At 32.0% G+C, this 20,300-nt stretch overlaps 5 protein-coding genes across 9 annotated transcripts; 1 reads left to right on the top strand and 4 right to left on the bottom strand.

Annotated features, from left to right (window-relative positions):
* Positions 1–2,944: 2,944 nt before the first annotated feature.
* On the bottom strand, positions 2,945–4,450 carry LOC137805978 (fe(2+) transport protein 1-like). Its single transcript, XM_068605852.1, has 3 exons — positions 3,822–4,450; positions 3,581–3,730; positions 2,945–3,484 (listed from the first exon to the last, which is right to left on the bottom strand). The coding sequence occupies exons 1-3, from the start codon at positions 4,422–4,424 to the stop codon at positions 3,179–3,181; spliced, it is 1,059 nt and encodes a 352-aa protein (XP_068461953.1). The 5' UTR covers positions 4,425–4,450; the 3' UTR covers positions 2,945–3,178.
* Positions 4,451–6,631: 2,181 nt separating this feature from the next.
* On the top strand, positions 6,632–9,607 carry LOC137808469 (ranBP2-type zinc finger protein At1g67325). 2 transcript variants are annotated; one of them, XM_068609596.1, is made up of 7 exons: positions 6,632–6,958; positions 7,791–8,191; positions 8,289–8,316; positions 8,577–8,650; positions 8,757–8,929; positions 9,079–9,159; positions 9,328–9,607. In XM_068609596.1, exons 1-7 carry the CDS (start codon positions 6,769–6,771, stop codon positions 9,374–9,376), a joined length of 996 nt encoding a protein of 331 aa, XP_068465697.1. In that variant the 5' UTR covers positions 6,632–6,768; the 3' UTR covers positions 9,377–9,607. The 2 variants fall into 2 exon arrangements, with proteins under 2 accessions (XP_068465697.1, XP_068465698.1); XM_068609597.1 differs by having other exon boundaries at positions 6,645–6,958; positions 8,577–8,641.
* Positions 9,608–9,993: 386 nt separating this feature from the next.
* LOC137808470 (uncharacterized) lies at positions 9,994–10,753 on the bottom strand. Its single transcript, XM_068609598.1, has one exon. The coding sequence runs from the start codon at positions 10,715–10,717 to the stop codon at positions 10,175–10,177; it is 543 nt and encodes a 180-aa protein (XP_068465699.1). The 5' UTR covers positions 10,718–10,753; the 3' UTR covers positions 9,994–10,174.
* Positions 10,754–12,834: 2,081 nt separating this feature from the next.
* On the bottom strand, positions 12,835–14,528 carry LOC137808462 (uncharacterized). Its single transcript, XM_068609590.1, has 3 exons — positions 14,316–14,528; positions 13,787–14,226; positions 12,835–13,534 (listed from the first exon to the last, which is right to left on the bottom strand). The coding sequence occupies exons 1-3, from the start codon at positions 14,386–14,388 to the stop codon at positions 13,031–13,033; spliced, it is 1,017 nt and encodes a 338-aa protein (XP_068465691.1). The 5' UTR covers positions 14,389–14,528; the 3' UTR covers positions 12,835–13,030.
* A 1,695-nt stretch (positions 14,529–16,223) lies between these two features.
* LOC137808461 (large ribosomal subunit protein mL54-like) lies at positions 16,224–20,135 on the bottom strand. Of its 4 annotated transcripts, XR_011080713.1 has the most exons (3): positions 19,940–20,135; positions 16,728–17,291; positions 16,224–16,610 (listed from the first exon to the last, which is right to left on the bottom strand). XR_011080713.1 is itself a non-coding variant. In XM_068609588.1 (2 exons), exon 2 carries the CDS (start codon positions 17,280–17,282, stop codon positions 16,890–16,892), a length of 393 nt encoding a protein of 130 aa, XP_068465689.1. In that variant the 5' UTR covers positions 17,283–17,330; positions 19,940–20,133; the 3' UTR covers positions 16,612–16,889. The 4 variants fall into 4 exon arrangements, 3 of the variants coding, with proteins under 3 accessions (XP_068465689.1, XP_068465688.1, XP_068465690.1); XM_068609588.1 differs by lacking the exon at positions 16,224–16,610 and having other exon boundaries at positions 16,612–17,330; positions 19,940–20,133; XM_068609587.1 differs by lacking the exon at positions 16,224–16,610 and having other exon boundaries at positions 16,612–17,291; positions 19,940–20,078.
* Positions 20,136–20,300: the final 165 nt, after the last annotated feature.

Genomic DNA, 20,300 nt, shown 5'->3' with positions numbered 1-20,300 from the left:
TTTATATGTATATACGTATATTTTAACAATTGACAGTGTTTTGTGTATTCTCATTTGTTAATCTTAAAAAATAAATACATAGATGATGTTAAATATTTAGAAATACATATACACAAGTGTAGTGTTGTCAAATATTTGATACTTATCGTTGTCAAATAATACAGATACACAAATATTGTCAAATACTATAAAATACAAATACATTGTCAAATATTATAGAATACATATACACATAAATTTATGAAAAAAATTAAAAAATATGAATACACATAAATCTATAGTTTATTTAAATAAATACCAATATACATATAATAATAAAAAAAATAAAAATATAAAAAATGCGGATAGAGAGCGCCTGTGTTCCCGCTAGTATTAATAATATGAATATAATATTAATAATATGAATATAACATTAATAATATGAATATAATATTAATAATATGAATATTAATACTAATAATATTAATAATAATATTAATTATAATATTAATAATAATATTAATTATAATATTAATTATAGAATGTATTAAAAAAAAATATTTTTAGTATTTAAAATAGTTAGAAATATAATTAATGAATAAAAACATAAATAGAAATAAATAAAGAATGCCAGAAAAAATAATAATAACTAGAAACATATTAAATGAATGATCATCTCTAATTTATTTTCCTTTTTATGATCAACATATACTTATTTAGTATTGTCTTATATCTCTTATATTTATCTTGTTTTGATTTATTTGATTTTTTTTATATCTTTTATCTTATTTTGTTTTTTCTTTATTTTATACCTTTTATGTTTTTAGTTATTATTATTTTTTCTACAATCTTTATTTATTTATTTATGGTTTTTGTTTTTATTTTATTGTTGTTGTTTTTATTTTCTAGACTTATTTATTTTTGCATTTTTTTCTTCTCATTTTTAAGCATTAAGTGTAACATTTGTATTAGTTTTTTTTAGAATTTTGCATTTAGGTAAACACTTCAATATTATTTATGTGTCCACTATTAATTAATACTAATTGACTTTGTTTTTTTTATAAATATGTCCTGTATTTTTTACTTCAAATTAACATGATTACATCATCAATAATAATAAAAATAAATACTAATGTATGTTTATAGATTCAACTTTTATGTTGTTCTAGAGTTTAATTTTTTATTTTCTTCATTTTAAAAAAATAATAATTTTAAACTAAACATTTTTAATTTATTACTTTTTTGTTTTTATTTTGTAAAAACTCATTTATTTATTCATTAATTATATTTCTAATTATTTTAAACATTAAAAATATTTATTTTTTAATGCATTCAAAATTAAAATTATTAAAAAATAATAATTTATTATTTATTTATTTATTTTTAAAATGGTGCTAGATAGGGAAATAAAAAATAAAAGAGTGCTAGATAGGGAAATAAAAACAAAAGGGTGCTAGATAGGAAAATAAAGATGTAAATGGTGCTAGATAGGGAATTGAGCCTATCATTCTCTTCATTAAGTGATAACAAATAAAATATTTTACTTCCAAATGATACTCACAAAAAAATGGATCTTTAACAGTAAAAGATTTTCATCTATGACATCAAAATATATTAATTTTTCAAAATAATATTAATTATTTATTTTAAAACATTAATAATCAACACCCTTTTTAACACTACCTTACTAATTAGCACAATTTTTCTATAAAATCCCAAACTAACAACGAATAAAAATAATTAAAAAAACAAATAATAAATTTGTATCTATTGATTTTATTTTATTTTGTTAAATTCTTTTTGTTTAAAAAAAAATTAAAATCTACTAACCGTTTCTGTTATTACACAAGAATTAAATATACACATTTTTATATTACAGAAATATTGAACAAATACAATTTAAGAAATGAATGATACTCAAATCAACTCAAAGATAATGGTATTTTTAAAAAAGGTTGGTATAGTTACGGAAAAGGAGAGAGAGACGTAAATAATAAATTATTATAAAAGAACGAACAAAAAAAAGATAAAATGGGAAGAGGAGGGAGAGACTAAATAATAAATTATTATAGAAGAACCAACGAAAAGAAAAAAAGATACAAAAGGAAAAGAAGAGAGAGATGTAAATAATAAATTATTATAGAAGAAGAAAAAAAAATGATAGAAAGGGAAGAGGAGACAAAGATGTAAATAATAAATTATTATAAAAGAACGAACCGAAAAAAAAAAAAAGAAAGGAGAGTTGTTATGGCATTAGTAAGCGGCAGTAGCGTGCACCGATTGGAGAGAGTAGCGTGCACCAATGATTGAGTCACAGAATTGCGCCTGTCTCCCTTTCAATTAGGTGTCTGACTCAGTGATGGTACCTATTGCATATGTTAAGCCTTCTTTCCAATAAAGCCATCATAATTTTAAAATAAATCATATCTTTCAATTCAAAATTGATAATCTATTCCAAATACTTTAAAAAAGTAAAAAATGACGCAATAAACAAAATAATGAAATAAAACCAAATATTAATCTAAGGATAAAATAGGAAAAAAATTTGAGAGCGGTTAAAAAGGGAATCCCTTTATATATAGGTACAGATAATATTAGTAATAATATTAATAAATATTAATAATATTAATAATATGAATATAATATGAATAATATTAATAATATGAATAATATTAATAATATGAATATAATTTATTTTATTATTATTAATAATAATTATATTAATATGTATAAATTATATTAATAATAATAAGTATGATAAAAATGATAATATGACCAAAAATAATATTAAAATGATAAATTATATTATTTAATCTAGTGGTTAATCTTTTCATTGTCTGATCTAGTGGTTAATGTTTCCCAAGTACTTGAATTCGAGATAGGTGTGACGTGTTATGATGTTGACATAGTATAATACTACATAATGAATGTGGGTACATGAATAATAAATGAGATAAAAGACATTGACATGAAAGTATTTACATATATTTAGTTTCAAAGAAATTTTATTCTTTCCTAATGCCTCCCTTCCCGTTACAAACTTGCCAAACCATTTTAAATGGAATGCAAGTAAAAAAATTATAAAACTCTGATCAATATTATATATGTAGGCAGCTAAAATTCTGATCTAACAAAGTGAAACTACAATGCATTTTGATGCAGATACAAAAAAGAATCTATGAGTTTGTAATCTACAACATTATGCCCATATTGCCATCACTGACATGCCCCCTGCACCTAACAAAACTGCAAGAAAGGCCACAGCCATCAACTTTTTACTGCCCTGTAGCTTAGGCCCCATAAAATCAGAAGCCAATAGTTCAACCAATGCCATATAGTTCAAAAGTCCTGCAGATACAGCATTCAGAATCCCCTCTACAATAAGCGATGTTGAACTCGTATCGCTATAAACATTCGACAATGCTATCCCCAATGCAATCCCAAAAGGTGTTGTTGTTGAGAAGAAGAAAACCATTGTACCCTTCACCTTCATTCCATATTCACCCTGCAGCCACAATCACTCACTACCATCAATTTATACTTTCTTCTAAATTTTCTTAAATGACGTTAACATACAAAATGAATAGATAAGATGAATGACCTGAAGTATGCAACCACCTAAACCCATTCCTTCAAACATTTGATGGAAGCATAGTGCAGCAATGAGAGGCTTAATCGTGCAAGGGTTCATGGAAGCTCCCATTGACAAACCAATCACCACTGAGTGCACCACAATCCCTACCTCCAACACCTAAACCATTCCACACCAGATTAAACATTAATCGCTAAAAATTAAAATTACAATAGTTTTTTGCTTTCATTTTGAAAAGTAATTAACTAACCTGAGCCACCACACGATACCGCAACAACTGATCGGCATCTGCATGTAGATCATGTCCATGGCCATCACCATGACTGTGACCGAACAATTGCACTTCCTTTCTCTCTCCGGCTTCAGGGCAAGTTGAAGCGTTAGCGTTCGTAGCAGCAGCGGCAGAGACCTTCTTCTTCAAGCAACTGACGCAGCAGGAATCAATGACGAGAGTGAAAACCGCGGAGAGCATGGCAATGAAGGTGGTGAACGGAAACTTCCGCCACGGCCGTTCCGGCAGGCACTCCGACGTGAGATCTTCGAAAGAGTCCGGCATCACGTGCATGTAACCGGTGGCGAGTATTACGCCGGAGGCGAAAGCCTTGACGATGACGAAGAGGTTGCGGTCCGGCCGCAGGGCGGGAATCAACCGGGAGAACAGTGGAAGCGAAACCCCGATGACGCTGGTGGCCAGTATGCTGAATATTGCTATGACCTTCAGTTTCAACGACTCCACCTTGTCGCGACAGCCTCCCTCTGATTTAGCGTCGCATTGCTCCGCCGTGGTCGGAAGCACCGCCGTGAGGAAAAGTAAAAGAATGGTGGTTATCGTAAAAGAAAAAGAAGGTGCCATCTGAAACTAAAATTGAGCGTGTGTGTGTTTGAAGAGAAGAATATGAAAGTATTAAATAGATAGAAAGAAGGGCTTAAAATAGACATTTGAAACTAACATACCTAACAAACTCAACACAAGGTAATATATGCATGCTCGTGTCTGAGTGTGCTAGCTGTGGACTGCACACACTTTCACTGTTTCAGTTACATGGTGGCGCTAGCATTACACATGCTCAAACTTTTTCGCTTTCAAAATATAAGTCAACAACCACTATAGTTTAAAACAGTAATTTTAATGTAATATTCTATATAATTAACATTGCTAATTTAATGTTTATTAAAATCATGAAAATAAAAAATTCATATATATATCTATTGTATTTAATTTTTTTTATTAATTAAGGTTTGTTAATTAGTTGAGCTTTCGTTACTGAATTGCAAAATATGTTTTAAAATTTAACGTCTTAACAAGATTATATAAAGTTTCATAAATTACTAATTCTAATATATACATATATGGAGAAATTTAAATTGAATTTGGAAATAAGTATTTATATATTTGTTAATGTTATAATTAAGATTTTATAAGGAGATAGTTTGTGAGATATGCCTTATAAATATTTGTGCTTTTAATGCAGAATAGTTTGCATTTTAATTGGTGAAGTAGAACACATAATTTTCTATGGTGGAAATTTGATTTTCTAAAAATCGAATTATGGTAATTATTTTCGCTTTTCTGAAGTGTGTTAACCATTCAGATTTCAGTTATTCAGACTGGATTTTTGTTTTCTTTATTTAAAATGGTTAATATAAATGAATGTCAAAATAATTTAAAAATAACTAAAATATATTTATTTAAATATAGTAAATATTACAATTAATATATATATATAATAATAATAATTGTTTAAATAACTACGTGGATGATGATACATAATTTTTTAGTCTGATGAAAACAATCTATTACACATAAAATGTTGATAATTATTTTGAAATAATTTTATTTTATAAATTTGTTGATAAAATTTTAAAATGGTTAATAGTAAATAAAGTGAAAATATTAGATTTTAAAATTGTAAAAATTGGTATACAATAATTATTTAAGATAGAATTTGTTTTAAAATAAAAGATGATAAACAATGGATTGTTAAATTAATTTGTGATTCTCATAATCATAATTTGATGTGTACGTTGGTTGGTAGGTCATCCATATGTTGGTAGGTTAACACTTGACGAGAAATTCATGCTTTTTTATATGAAAAAGATTTCAAAGAAACCTAACAATATTTTGCTAACAATGAAGGAACATAATGATAAGAATGTCATTGACATAATGCAAGTTTATATTAATGTGTGTCAAAGATGAGAACAAGGTCACATAAATGAAATGTAACAACTGTGATGTTACTTCAACGAGACATGTATCTTAGCTCGTGTAGGTTTTTAAGAAGAGTATGTATGAATGTGGTGCTATATATATTTTAAACACACCCTGATTTAATGAATATGATTTGAGTCAACCCCTATCTAATTTGAGCCTCCAATGAATTATTTCAATTAAATGTTTGTTAAGGTAATAATTCTTATTTAACTTACATTATATATAATTTATTACACATGAAATTACAAAAAGGTTGTTGAATTTCACCAACAAATATATGTTGTGGTCTATCCACTATTATCTGACTACCCAAACTTAATAATTATATTACACCAGTCAAATACAAGTTTTTACACGTACAATAACCATTAGATGACATTTCTAATCTACATTTTGTATTTAAATTTTTGAACACTTAGGAACTTAAGTTTATTAAGCATACAATTATTTTTTTATTGTCCATATATAATCCACACCTACCCCTATTTCAAAATTCAAATTTCAGCATTCTTCTAAACCATATTTCTAAAAAGAAAAAAAAATGGCAACTACAACCCGACTAGAAAAAAAAAAAAATCACGAACCAAACACAAAAGATAACCAAAGCAACGTGAAGAAGAGAAAAGGCGCAGCCACAAATGCAACAGGAAGGAAGATATGGAGGGATGAAAGAAGACCAACGTGCTTTTTAATTATAAACCCTTAAGGGCATTTCTGTCATTTGATTAACATGAGGGAGTGCAGTTTAAAAAATGGGGGTGCAGGAAGCAAAATCCATTGAGGTTTTGTTTCTGACTGCAGTAAATTAACAAGAATTGTAAAATGTTATATATATATATATATATATATAATTTAATATTAGTATCTGCGAAGAAGCGAAAACAAAAATCTGTCTCCGGTGTGGTTTGGTTTGTGCGACACACAGAGAGACAGAGAGAGAGAGAGAAGAGAGAGAGAGTGGTGGAGTTGAGAGGGGAAGAAGATGTTGAACGCAAAAGGAGGTGAAGGTGGAGAAGGGAGAGAAGGGGATTGGGAGTGCAGCAGTTGCAACAACAGGAACTATGCTTTCAGATCATTCTGCAATCGATGCAAGCAACCCCGCCTCCTCGTCGACACCAAAACCCCCGCTGATTCCAAGTGGCTTCCTCGTATTGGCGATTGGATCTGCACCGGTTAGCCCCAACCACCCTTTTTTCTCTCTTTTCCATTTCAAATACCTTCTCTTTATTTTCTCCTTCATCCCCTTATGTTTTCTGTAATGCCTGCTTTACTTCTTCCTTCTCTCTGTTATCTTGGTGTGAAATGGAATTGGAAAATTACACCTTTCTTCAATCATCTTTTATACTGCCTGACCTAGTATGCTTCTTTCCATTTCGCCCATATATGAAACACTCACTACAATTTATAACTGGATAGATACTTTTTATTTTTTAAATTTTATTTTTTTTAATCATTAGTTCCTTCCATGTAACAATCTCTCATTCAGGGTTAGAAGCACATAGGTTTTGTAATTTGTGAGGACTGAAATTGAATAGAATTTAAAAAGGGATCTAGTTGAGAAAACAAGTTATTAGTTTTCTTGATTTAGTTTCTTTTCTTTTAAGTGCTTCTTGAGAAGCTGATTCGAACTGGTTCATAGTGTAGATTTGTTAGTGTTTCAGCTTTGTGTGTTCTGTTTCTGGATAGCAGTACTCTTAAGGACACACGTTTGCCACCATGTGTTTTATGCTTTATTTATTTCATGCATGGTTGGGTTTTAGCAAATGATTGATGTTAAAGATGCCCGACCTAGCATGACATTTGATTTTGGTTTTATGATATTCTGTTTCAAATTGAGATGAAGAACTGGCTATCGCCTAGGTTGAGATGTTTGTGCTTTTTGTATGTGTATTTTGTGTGGGATGGACGGGTTGGTGTGCGTGGGACGTGTTGGTGTGCGTATCCTTGGCTTCCTTTCCTCTCTGGCTGCTTTCTGGGGCTGGGTTTGTATGCATGGAACAATAGGTTGCACTAACAACAATTATGCATCAAGAGAGAAGTGCAAGAAGTGTGGACAACCAAAGGAAGTAGCAGCCATGCCAGCGATTGCGATGACTGGAGCATCTTTCCCCACTTATTCACATTATTATTCCAGGGGCCCAGGAGGACCAGAACAAAAGATGAATATTGGATTGCTTGGCAGTGGAGCACCGCCACTGTCACTACATTTAAACTCCAATTGGCCCATTCTTGGAGCAGATAAGTATGGTGTTCAGCCAATCTCCATATGGCTACCAGGTGGAAATTATGGCTCTGGACATCCTCTTGATAATTCCAACAACCAGAACCTATCTGTTCCAAAGGGATGGCGCAGTGGGGACTGGATCTGTAACTGTGGCTTCCACAATTACTCCTCCCGCTCTCAGGTATGTCTTGAATTACTTGAAAGTGTTGTTGAGTTATACACTATGCAAGAGTTGAGTGTTAATTATTTTTCTGATTCTATGTTGAAACTATTTGCAGTGTAAAAAATGCAATGCTTTTCCACCTGGTATGACTTCCTTCCTTTGTATATGCTGTAGCCTTGTTGGGTGCAAATTAACTAATCTGTGTCTTCTACCAAAGATAATTTGTATATGTGCACAAGTCTTGGAACACACCTTCTTATGGTGCTCTGTTGTCCCACAGATAGTCCTCCCGGTCTTTGTTGCATTCATAAGAATACTTTTGGTTATTAAATATAAAAAGTGGTTTTCAATTTCTAGCAATTCATGTTAATCTTCATGCTGTTTCCACTTTTTGGGTGTGAAGCACTTGGGACAAAACGGCTAGCCTCTGAAGAGTTGGTTTATGACTGGGACAACAAGAGATTGAATGTAGGAACTGTAAGGACTTTGTTTTTTAGCTAATTTCTGATGCACTGCTGTGGTTTTAAAATTTTGTTTTGACAGTTTTAGAAGCCTCTTACTGTCTTCCATACTTATTTGGCAGACAAATGATCAGCAAACATATACAAGTTTAGATCAAGTGGTTGGGACAGGTGCAGATCCAAAACCTGGAGTCTTCCCCTCTTATGCCAGCATGAACTCAAGTACAGCTCCAAGTTTGCCATTGGCCACACTTCTTCCACCTCAAGTTTCTACACCTGCCCTCCTTGGAAAAGGGTAATTAATTTCTCTCACATGAGCATCGTGTAATATTATTGAAGAGTGAAGACATTTATTATATTTTTTTAATAGTACATCTATAGATGCTATCATACTCTGAAAGGCTCTAAATTTAAATACAATTTTTTACCTATTGTACCTATTAGAGCAAAGCAATGGCGCAGTGGAGACTGGATGTGCTCAAATTGCAATAATCATAATTATGCTTCAAGACTACAGTGTAACAGGTCATTATGTCATTCGTATTATTTTTTATGTTTTGGGGTGCAAATTAAATGCTTTAAAATGAAGACAAAATATGTACGTTTTTAATTCATTATGTAGCAATCAAACATGTTCGCATTTTCTGTTGCACGTTGTACTGAATAATCAAAATCGATGCTCGTCATTTGCAGGTGCAAAACCCAAAGAATGGCCTCCATGCAACCTGTTAATGTTGTGTAATGTTGAATTCATTAGTTAAATTGCTGTGACGTGCCCTAGTTTGGCTGAGTTTTGTTTTGATTTTCTAGCGTGTATTTTGCCAGCAAAACGCGTTGAGATTCTGACATACTCGTTATGTTTACTTAAGACATAATGGTTTATGCTTTGTACCATCATATCTTCTAGTTTCTGAAAATGTATTGCTTACTATAAATATTCTATTTAATAGATGATTGTGGAAGATTTTGAGTATTCTCTTCTAGTATCCTTTGTTTTAAGTTACAACATTGGTTCAGAAGTGTAAAACAAGGATTCAAAATGTCTAAGAATTAAATTGATGTATACCTGATATTTCATGTATCACACGGATTTACTTTGAAAAGCATTGATTCTAGTTATTTATTACATAGCAGGCTGCTTTCAGCCCCGTATAAAAAATGATGATAGACACCAATAACAACAATGTTACCCCACTAAACAAAAATGATTATATGGATCATTCATATCATTAGGTTTGATTAAAAATCAAATTCTCTGCTTGTGGTCTCATAATTTGGTTAGAGTTGTGTTAGTTCTACTGTAAAACTAATGTGAATTCCAAACACGAAAAAATGTCTGTATACTAAAAGAAGATGATGTGGCCTCTAACAAAAATGTCTGGTTTTGCGCCCCTGGATTTATATATATAACATCTGTTACACACAGTAATACTAAGTAACAAGGTAATCTTTGTTGAGAGAGCAGAGAAACATAACTGCAGATGAGTTGAGATGCTAAAAGCTTTTTGAGTAACTGATCAAGTTCAAAACTTGAGATGAATCACTTGAACACATCAGTAGGGGAGAGTGGAGGGCCATCGAGCTGGTAAAGGTTGAATGCAGGACCCACAAACCTGAACACTATCCACCCCCCAATCATGATGAAGATTGAAGCATATGCAGATTTGTTGAGCCAAAAGAGAGCACCTTTCTCTCCTACATAAAGCTCCATTGCTTTCTCACTCAAAGTCATATCCTCCCATTTCTTGGGAGGACTCTCAACCCTTCTGTCTGTAGATTGCATGCCGTTTTCCCTCTCCCTCTGTCGTCTAGCTTGCCTTCTTGACCTTCTCCTGAAGCTCAATTCTACAGGATTAGCCGGTGCTGCACCTGGTGCTTGAACTGAGTTTGCATCATCATTGGTTGTGTTGCTGCTGCTGCTACTACTATTGTTATTATCAGTGGTGGTGCAGCATATGGGGTTGAACCTGAGAGAAGCGTGACGGTGGGGAAGGAAGATTTGGCTGTGTCTTGATGATGGCAGTGAATGTCTAGTGAGAACGATGACGGAAGATGAGTTTGGAGAGAAAGAGATGGTTTCCATGGCTTCCTGGAATGTGTGGTTATATTTTGCTTATCCACTTCCCTTTTATAGTCCTCTGTTCTTATTGGGTTGGGCTATACACCAGCCTTTATGAAAAACTACTCATATTTTCACACTACCCACTTAATAATTTAATATTTTAATTACATTTATTTTATTTTTTAATTTAAAATATTCTTATATTTTTGTAAAGGTTGTGAAGTGAATGTTTTTATTGGGGAGAAGTTTCTACCACACTCAAAAAGAAAAAGACATACATTTGATAATCAATTATAATAATATTGATTAGGTGTAAAACTATATTTTTCTTTTATGAAATTGAAATGCCTAAAAAATATACAAAAATAAAAGATAAACCATAATTTAAGTTTTCTTTTATTTCTATCCTCGGTTTTGATTTTTTTTTATAAAATTTAGTTCTCAGGGTTTATAAATTTTATGAGTTGATCTTACTCACAATTTTACATTCATTTTATCTATTTATAGTTTACTGCAACCGATTGTAAGTTTAGCATATTCATATAGGGTATGGTTAAGAATTAATTTAATTAATAAAAATGAAAATTAAACGTATACAAGATTGAAAATTGAATCAAAGTCATATTAGTCCATACAATAAATTGTAACTGAATATTACTATTAAGGATGCAAACATCCACATTTAAATCTTAATAAAAAGTTATTTGTCACACTCGATTTTAAGACAGATTAATACATAATCCATAAAAAATATCATTAGCAAAAATAAACTTCAGTTTCTTATATTAAAAGTGATTATGTTATAAAAAATCTTAATACAAGGATCTTATTCAACTTCTCACCACTCAACATCCTATCTACCTATCTATTTAATTAGATTATTAATGCAAAATGTAATATATCATTTTAATAATAATTTTTATGCTTAATACTACCATTTTGGAGGTCATAATACCATCTCATATTCTCATCACACACCCATAGTGAACCATAATTCACCCAAAAGAAGCATCACAGCCATAAGGATCACACCCATAAAAAGATCATCATATCATATAGAAGTATCACATACAATATACAATAAATGTATATATACATTATGCATCTTATAATCATCAATAACCATCAATTTGGAAAAATAAAAAAGGAACAAGAATGATTCAATGAATTTAAAATAACAACAAAATCGGAATCAATCCAAATGAATTATGCATTCAAGTTAAAAACATTTGTTTTTACAAAAACGAAAAACACACATAAGATTTGATGTGACATTTCATCATTACCATGAATCATGTCATGTGTTCACATTCATCACATATCACATCGTGCATTGATGTCCTTCCTTATGACTACTTCATAAATAAAGGTTATGATTTACATAACTTAATCAGTCAAACTTATTTTTACAAAATAAAAAATTCAATTGATATCTTATCAGTTGAAAGATCAAAATATGTTTCCTACATCAAAGTCCAATTTCGACTGACACTGCATATGAAGTCCAACTTTCCTTGACACTCACATGTGAATTATGGTTTCTTATGTAAAGGTTTCTACACCTTGCATACCTGTACACCAAGGTTTCGACACCTTGCATACCTGCAGACCAAGGTTTCTACACCTCACATGTTGCATACCAAGGTTTCTACACCTTGCTTTACCTACATACCAAGGTTTTTACACCTTGCTTCACACTTGCATACCTACGTTTATGCACCTTCTTTCTTTGACATTCATATGTTTATTTTCTGCATAAAGTCTAGCTCATACTGACACCTGCAAATGAAGCCAACTTACACTAACACATGTTTAAGCCCAGCTTCGACTGACACCTGCATCTATTAAATTCTAGTTCAGGACTTCACTGTTTATTTTTATCTTTTGGAATGGTCATTGACTTTGTAGTCTTTTATTTTTTGGATTTTTTGGATAGAGGCATGCTTCATTCATATGATTGGTGATCAGCTTCGTTATTTTTTATCTTTTGGATAGAGTCTTGTTTCATTCAAATGAATGATCATGGACTCTGTAGTTTTTACTTTTTGGATAGAATGCTTCACTATTTTTTAAGTATAATATAAAAACATGGAATATAATTAGATGAAACAGGGAAAATAAAGAACGATCCAAGCATATTAATTTTAGATCACCAAAGTTTATTGATAAATGAAAAGCAACATTATTTGCTTCCAACCAGCATTAATAAATCCCTGAACAGATTCAGGAACAAAACAATGGCCAACCAAAAGAGGAAAGTGGTGTCAAGAAAGACAACCGAAGCAACCAACCCACAACTCACAGCAGCATCATCATCATCATCACCAATCAAAATCACACACTACAGTTTTCTTCTTCCTCCTCAGGGAAGCGAAGGTGCTTTCCTTTGGGTGTTGGCAACCCCTTCAAATGCACAACATCAGAGGAAGCACAAGACTCAACCACCTTCTCCACAAGCTCATCCTCACTGTCGTAAACAAACCTTGTGTGCTTCCCACAACCTTTCTCATTCACGCTGATGTTGTTCAACCCAGCACACAGTTCATCAAGTAACAATCCTCCATCATCCTCCTCCTCAGCATCCTCGTAATAATCCCCTTCTTCCTCCTCCTCGCCACTTTCCTCCTCCATTTCATCTTCATCGTGTGTGCTTGCATTCACTTGCATCGACCAAACAGAAGCCCCATCATCCTCCGTGGACACACCACTCCCATGTGTCACAGAAGAGCATTCAGAAACCACCTCGGATTTATCCGAGAAATCCAACAGCAAGGACCGTGTTATCACGCTCTTTTCACATTCAACCTCCTTATTTTTTTCAAATATTTCATTCACCACCTGCCATGACAAAAAGAACAAAACCCCTTTATTATTTCGATTCAAAGAACACCACATAAAAATAAGTACAGAGAACGAGACACAAATAACTGGTCTAAAAAGACAAAAAGCTGATTCTGTTTCTGATAAGCAAAATATTTAGTTTTTTTCTTCCTTTTCCTCAGATTCAAATTTCATATCAAACACCAAAAACAATTTCATTTCTTGAAAACAAAAGGAGCAAGAAAACAAAACCAAATAACGAGGACTAACCCGCGTGATCAATTGTTCTTCAATCACACAAGAAGGAGGCGACACCAAAGCCAAAGCATCGCCGTTGGGTCCAGAAAGATTGGGAATCTGAGGAGTGTTTGCAGGAGTGGGTGCAAGAAGTGACATGGGGGAATTAGCGATTTGAAGAAAGGGCGAAATAACTTCCATGGTGAGTTTCGATATCACAGCCTCTTCCTCCACTTTCTGCAAAAGGGTCTTCACCTGACCCCTCAGCAAGGCCTCTCCTGAACCCGGCGTTTTCTTCACCCGCTTCTGCTTCGCCATAGACGACAATGGTGTCTCAAGGTCGTTGCCGTTAGCAAGCCCCACAATCGGAGAATCGTTCGATATGTCAATGAGGGCACACCGATCCTGGTTCTGCACGCCCTTTCTTTGCTGGGTTTTCGATACGGCCATTTCCGAGTCCTCGTTCTTTTTTCCTATGAAACCAAAAGAGAAAGAAAAAAAAAAATCAATCATTGATGAAGAAAGATAACGGTGGTGGTGGTTAACGGAAACAGTAACTTACTTGAAAGGGGAATGTTGTTGGAGGTGGTTTGGGATCTTGTGACTCTTCTTGCTGTGGATGATGGAGTCTCCATTGTAACTGAAAATTTCACTGTGATCTTGGTTTTTGGAGTGAGAAAAGAGAGATTAGAGAAGATTTTATGAATCAGAAGAGTGAGGATTTACAAGACTCAAATGTGGGGTTTATAAAAAGGTGGTGGCATCAAATTTGACCGTTGGCGCGTGTGAATATTTGCTTATTTATCACCTAAATTAAGACAGAATGAACTAGCCGTTGGCTTATTGTTTTGAATTCTGAGCCCTTTGTTTAAGTTCGGCCCGCAGTAGATTATGGGCTTCAAATGCGGGCTTGGTTCAGCTCATTTGAAATGTACTGCTGAATTATAAATTTGAGCAATCAGTGGTTATGTATACATCTTAATAAACTTTTATTTTCAATTTTTTCTTTTGAAATTCAAAAAATATGTTTTAAATGTAATCAATTTTTTAACAATTTAAAAAAAATAGAATGTTAAACCTTTTAATACTATTGTAAAAGAATTTTGAAGAGGAGAGTTGTAACTTCAATTTTTTTTCAAATTTATGATGTGGGTAAACTTTTGTTAAAAAGTTTATGATGTATACAATTTTTTATCCTTTTACCACTTAAGTAACCCTTTTTTAACCTAAAATAACTACCTACAAAATAAATAAAATCTACTTACAATAAATTATAAAAATTATTATCTATAAGGTTAATTTTATCATTTAATTTTCATTTTTTAAACTAAAATTAGTACCTACAAAATAAATAAAAAACACTTTTTTAATTACTTTTTATTGTATAATTATTATAATAATACTTTTTTTTTGTTATAATAGAAAAGAGTAGCACATGTCTTTCCATTTGTCATCATCTACAATTGTATAAAAAAGAACATCATTCGATAACTTTCTTTTGTATTATATTTTAATTGAATAATTTTTTTTTAATAAATAAAAAATTATTTATTTAATAAAATTATTTATATATATATACACACACATATATACACTGTTAAATTGTATCATTTTTTATTATTATTTTCTGATGCATTACTCATAAAAATAATAAAAATCTATAACATTAATAACAAAGATTTTCCTTTCTGTATATACAAATTTTTACCACTACACCTTTTAAGTAATAAATTTTTAAACGAAAATAATTACCTAAAAAATAAATAAAAGTTGCTTATAATAAAATTGTAAAACTATTTATATTTATCGATAACATTAATAAAGAAAATTGCCTATGCATACCTATTTTAATTATCTTACCCTTCAAATAACCATTTTTTAGACTAAAATTCATAGTTATATAAAAAGGATAAACTATTTGATAAATTTCTTTGGCATGACATTTTAATAAAACAATTTTACCTTTTAATAAATTAAAAATATTTTATTCATTTACTTAATAAAATAAACAATTGAATAATTTCTCTTTATTTCAAAATATCTAAATAACTTTTTTTTTTTCAAAAATATTGGCTATGTAATTTTTTTAATACTGTTTTTACAAATTTATATGAAGACTACGAAGAAAGGAAGTTCCCAAGATCAAGAAGACAAATAATTTTTGAAGTAGACAAAATACCTAAATACAATGTAAAAATTTCCCAAGTTTAATGGGAATTCAAATCCTGAATTGCATATTGAGTGGGAAGGAAAGTAAAACAGATTTTCTTTGCATATAGACAATGCAGTTGAAATTGCTACTTTAAAGTTTGAAGGTTATGCATTAATAATATGGTGAAATCAAATCTTGTATGATGTGACAAAAGGTAAGAAAAGTTTATTGTTCTTATTTTTGGTAATGAGCCTCAGCTCCCTAGGGTACTCGCTGACAAACTAAATAGGCTTTTGCTTTGACTTCGTACACCAAAACTAAACTAAAGGCTTGGTTTATTATACAACAACAATTGAAATAATATTATAGGTTTTGATAGAACGGGAGAATGAGATAAAACTCAGTGAGTTTGATAAAGGATTTCTCACGTCTGGTTCACTCCATACACTATGATTATTAGAGCCTAACATCACATGCCAACCACAACAAATCTCATTACATTTCTATCAGAAATGGGTTACCAAGTATGTGATATTTACTTCTACCGGAAAATTCATCCAACGTTTTACCGTGTGATTTTTGAACGAAGGAAAATTGATGTTTGCAACTGCGCAGTCACCACAATTCTGTGTTTGAGTTTGAGGGGAGCGACATTCCTTCGCCCTTTGTATAAGAATCCCCTTGAATCAAGGTTATAACAAATGTCTAGAAAAGAAAAACAAAGCACAGATCAAAATTACGGATAACGTTCTGTTCAATCAACAAATGCAGTCAGATTTAATTTACCAAGCATCCAAGGTAAAAAAAACAGACTAAAAGTACCAGGAAGAAAAGAAACAACAAATGTGCAAAATCATGCAACTCTTGGATTTTGTTCCGTTCAATGATTTGCATCCATGTAAGCCAACTACTCAGAGGAATCCCAGAAGACTGGGAACCACGAAAAATGGAAAAACTCCTAGTTTCTCTTTTTGACCACTGAAATCAGTTCTTTGCCTTCATAGAGTTATTCTCCTTGATCCTTGCCCGGTTATCCAGCTTAACAAAATGTTTTAGATTGTCATAAGATAGTGTTTCAACATTCTTCCTACGCAGTTCACTAAGTGCAGGGCGTTTGTCGAGTAGATGCCACAGCCAGTCAGGGTAGTCTGAATCAGGCAGGATTTTTGGATCAGTTCCTTCCTTCAGAATGTTAGCACCTACAGTTGTGCTTGACTTGATTTCTTTGCTAAGAGTTGATGCCTTGGGTGCATCAGCAGCTCCACCCCCTTTAGATCCTTTCTTTGCTTTACCGGTGGCAAAAGTTCTTTGGCATGCAACCCTAACTGCCTCCTTGGTTGTAATATATCTTATACATCTGGCATGGTTCATTGCCATCACTTTCTTCTGAAAGACAATTTTATTTCAGTTCAGGGTGGAACATTACTGTATAGAAAAATTCAGTATGAATAGTAGTTCTCTTACAATTTAAATTCAACACCTTGATTACTTATTAGAGTTCAGATACCTACTTTATAAATAAGATGCAGAAAGTGTACAACACATAATCTGAACTTCTAATAATACTATCCTAGTGTGTGTTTGATTCAGAGAGGAATAATTGCTTATCTTTCCTAATTATTAAGAGAATAAACACTTATTCTTAAAAAGTAACAGACTAAACATGCTCTTCATTAATAATTGAATAAAATGTAATTTAGGTCCCTCAATTCAGGTCAAAGTTGGTCTTAATCATCGAACTTTAAACACGGGGATTTAGATTATAGTATTTTTCATAATTGGAGAATTTAGTCAATCACTCCAGTGGATGAAGTTTCGTAAAATTTCATCCAGAAATGTTTAAATAACAAATAAATTATTTATTTAATTATTTAATAAAATAAATAATTGAATAACTCTTCTTTATTTCAAAGAAAATTAAACAACATCTCTTTTTAAAAATTAACGGGTTTCATCTATAGTTGTTACCATGTCTCCATTTATGGTTATTCCTGCTGGACCCTACATGTCTATGGATATGAAAAGAAAGTAAAAGAAACAATATCCCCAGACTTAAACAAGTATACCAAATTGGTTTCTGTCACATGAGATAATTTTATTTCAGTCATAATACCACTACAAGGAAGAAATAGTTCCACCTAAGAGTATTTGTTTTTGGATTATTTATTAGTGTAATTATTACGTTTAGTTAACATGTATCAAAACTTCATCTTTATTTGATACATCATGTGTTCCCCCTCTAGCTGGGAATTTTTCTTGCACAAAAACGTCAAGTTAAAATTGCTCAATCTGAAGGAAAAAATAAACAAGAAACTGAGAGATCAAAATGAGGAGAGAAAAAAATCCAAATGTTCACCAGGCAAGTACCACTTCTAGCCCACACTTAACTTCCTCAATACATTATTAAATAATGTGGCTTTGAAAGGTTCAGGTAACTCCTTTCTCCATTATTAATGATGGGTCACCAATTCTTTTTCATGTAACAACTTCTTGTGGTTACCAGTTAGGTTTAAAACATAACAGAGGCAACCAACAATTAGGTATCTGCCAATGAATACACCTAGGGGAAAACCAGCTTCTGTACTTGTGTAAATTTGCATTCAATTGAGTTTAAAACAACAAATTCATGTGAAGCCACCTAATATCAAATGCACCAACCTTATTGACATTGTGATTATGATAAACAACAAATTACTAGTGATGTAGATAATCAAACATAACTCTCCTTCAAACCTGAAATCACTAGTCCCAGTGAAACAACTCTATCCAAATAACGGTTATTTTAGTTGTTGGGCAACCCAAGCCAAACCCCCTACCTCCCCTTCAAAATATAAAAACAGCAAATTCCAACTGGATAGAGCATGAAATTTTCAACATGCAATTCATCTCACATCCACATGAATCAAATACCAGTGCACTCGGCACCAAAAAAATTGACAGCAAGCCCTGGACACCATTCTTCATAAAATTCATGTGCTTCTCACAAATAATATATTCCCAACATAAGATCATTCTACCTTTGAAAAAACAAAAGAAAGCATATCACTTCATTTTTGGCGAATCTAACCCAATAAGGTGAAATATTGATTAACACAGAAAGGCATCTGTACGCATAGTTTTGGTTTGAATAGTGAAATACTATTATCCTGTAAAGGCGATTGAGGAATAAAACAAAGAAAATAACCACAAAGAAAGGAAAGGAGAGACATATGGTTATAGACAGCTACATCTTGCTAATAGAAAATTGCAGGTGCCTTTAAAATGAAAACAAGTTCTTCAGCAGACTTCCCTCCTAAAAGGAACAATCATCAGGTTCACCCCATCCAACATTACATCTACATATTTTTTGCATCGCCATATTTAAAGTGAAAAATGCACAAATCCTTCTCTAGAAGCTCCAGGTTGTTCTGAAAGAGCATTCCAAAAGACTTAAGGTCACTCAGCAGTCACAAGTTACCACAGGGGCACTCAGCACTAAGACCTGTTCTCTACTTAATCCAGACAGTTAGTGCAAGTAACATAATATATCCAAATTAACTGTCCTTGGTTAGTAATTCCAAACAAAATATTATTCCCAATTTCATCAGCTCCAGAAGTAAAATATCTCCCTGGAATTCCACTTCCCAGTTCCCACAATCCACCACAGCTAGAAATTTATTTCTTACAATCATAACCATTAATTAAAATATTAACTTGATTATCCTTCTTTTTCCTATATGTCATCAGAGAAATTTTGTTTCTCGGCACCAGGAAAACACACAGCAAACGTCAAAAATCCTTCACACCCAAACCTACTATAAATTGATTCAAAATCGAAACTCTGAGAAGAATACATTACAGTCACACCACAGAGAATCAAGGTAAAACGAAACTCCAAGGATCGATGACTGGAAATGAGGATATCGTACACAGATCGAAAGAGGTGTACGATGAATCCGAAGCAAATGTAAACCTAACCCTAACCCTAACACATAGTCACATCGAAGTGAATAAATATTAATAAAGCAAAGTCAAAGAGGGATTAAGGGAAGAACCTGAGAGAGTTACGGTGGGAACGGTAGATGAAATAAGCGGTTACGCTATGACAAATATATGGATGATCGGAAACTGAGTTATGTACCGCGCTATTTGCAACAGAGCAGCTGCAAGAAATTTTCTTTTGCTCTCTGTTGGAGTTTACCTTCGTCCTTTTTTCTTTGTTAATTTTTGGTTAATCATAAAAATTACCTTGTCATGTTTTTTAGACCTAAAATCTATATATGAAATTTTTTATAGATCCTATGTATTGCAATGTTATAAAAAATGGCATAAAAATAATCTAATAGTTTGTTGAACTTTATAGATCCTATTTATTAATAACAATTTATCCACGTTATTTTTTAGATGAGTGTGAAA

The sequence above is a fragment of the Phaseolus vulgaris genome, chromosome 3 (assembly GCF_000499845.2).
Source record: "Phaseolus vulgaris cultivar G19833 chromosome 3, P. vulgaris v2.0, whole genome shotgun sequence".
NCBI classification, from domain to species: Eukaryota; Viridiplantae; Streptophyta; class Magnoliopsida; order Fabales; family Fabaceae; genus Phaseolus; species Phaseolus vulgaris.
The sequence above is the reverse complement of the archived record's forward strand: the minus strand, read 5'-3'. Positions and strand labels throughout refer to the sequence as shown.

Bases quoted from the DNA above. Each gene is read 5' to 3' on its own strand.
- LOC137805978 (XM_068605852.1), bottom strand. From the start codon at position 4,424: ATGGCACCTTCTTTTTCTTTTACGATAACCACCATTCTTTTACTTTTC. The intron at 3,731-3,821 runs GTTAGTTAATTA...GGAATGGTTTAG, and splicing joins GGTATCGTGTGGTGGCTCAG to GTGTTGGAGGTAGGGATTGT. The intron at 3,485-3,580 runs GTCATTCATCTT...TTGTGGCTGCAG, and splicing joins TAGGTGGTTGCATACTTCAG to GGTGAATATGGAATGAAGGT.
- LOC137808469 (XM_068609596.1), top strand. From the start codon at position 6,769: ATGTTGAACGCAAAAGGAGGTGAAGGTGGAGAAGGGAGAGAAGGGGAT. The intron at 8,192-8,288 runs GTATGTCTTGAA...AACTATTTGCAG, and splicing joins ATTACTCCTCCCGCTCTCAG to TGTAAAAAATGCAATGCTTT. The intron at 8,930-9,078 runs GTAATTAATTTC...TGTACCTATTAG, and splicing joins CCTGCCCTCCTTGGAAAAGG to AGCAAAGCAATGGCGCAGTG.
- LOC137808470 (XM_068609598.1), bottom strand. From the start codon at position 10,717: ATGGAAACCATCTCTTTCTCTCCAAACTCATCTTCCGTCATCGTTCTC.
- LOC137808462 (XM_068609590.1), bottom strand. From the start codon at position 14,388: ATGGAGACTCCATCATCCACAGCAAGAAGAGTCACAAGATCCCAAACC. The intron at 14,227-14,315 runs GTAAGTTACTGT...TTGGTTTCATAG, and splicing joins CAACAACATTCCCCTTTCAA to GAAAAAAGAACGAGGACTCG. The intron at 13,535-13,786 runs GTTAGTCCTCGT...TTGTCATGGCAG, and splicing joins AAGAACAATTGATCACGCGG to GTGGTGAATGAAATATTTGA.
- LOC137808461 (XM_068609588.1), bottom strand. From the start codon at position 17,282: ATGGCAATGAACCATGCCAGATGTATAAGATATATTACAACCAAGGAG.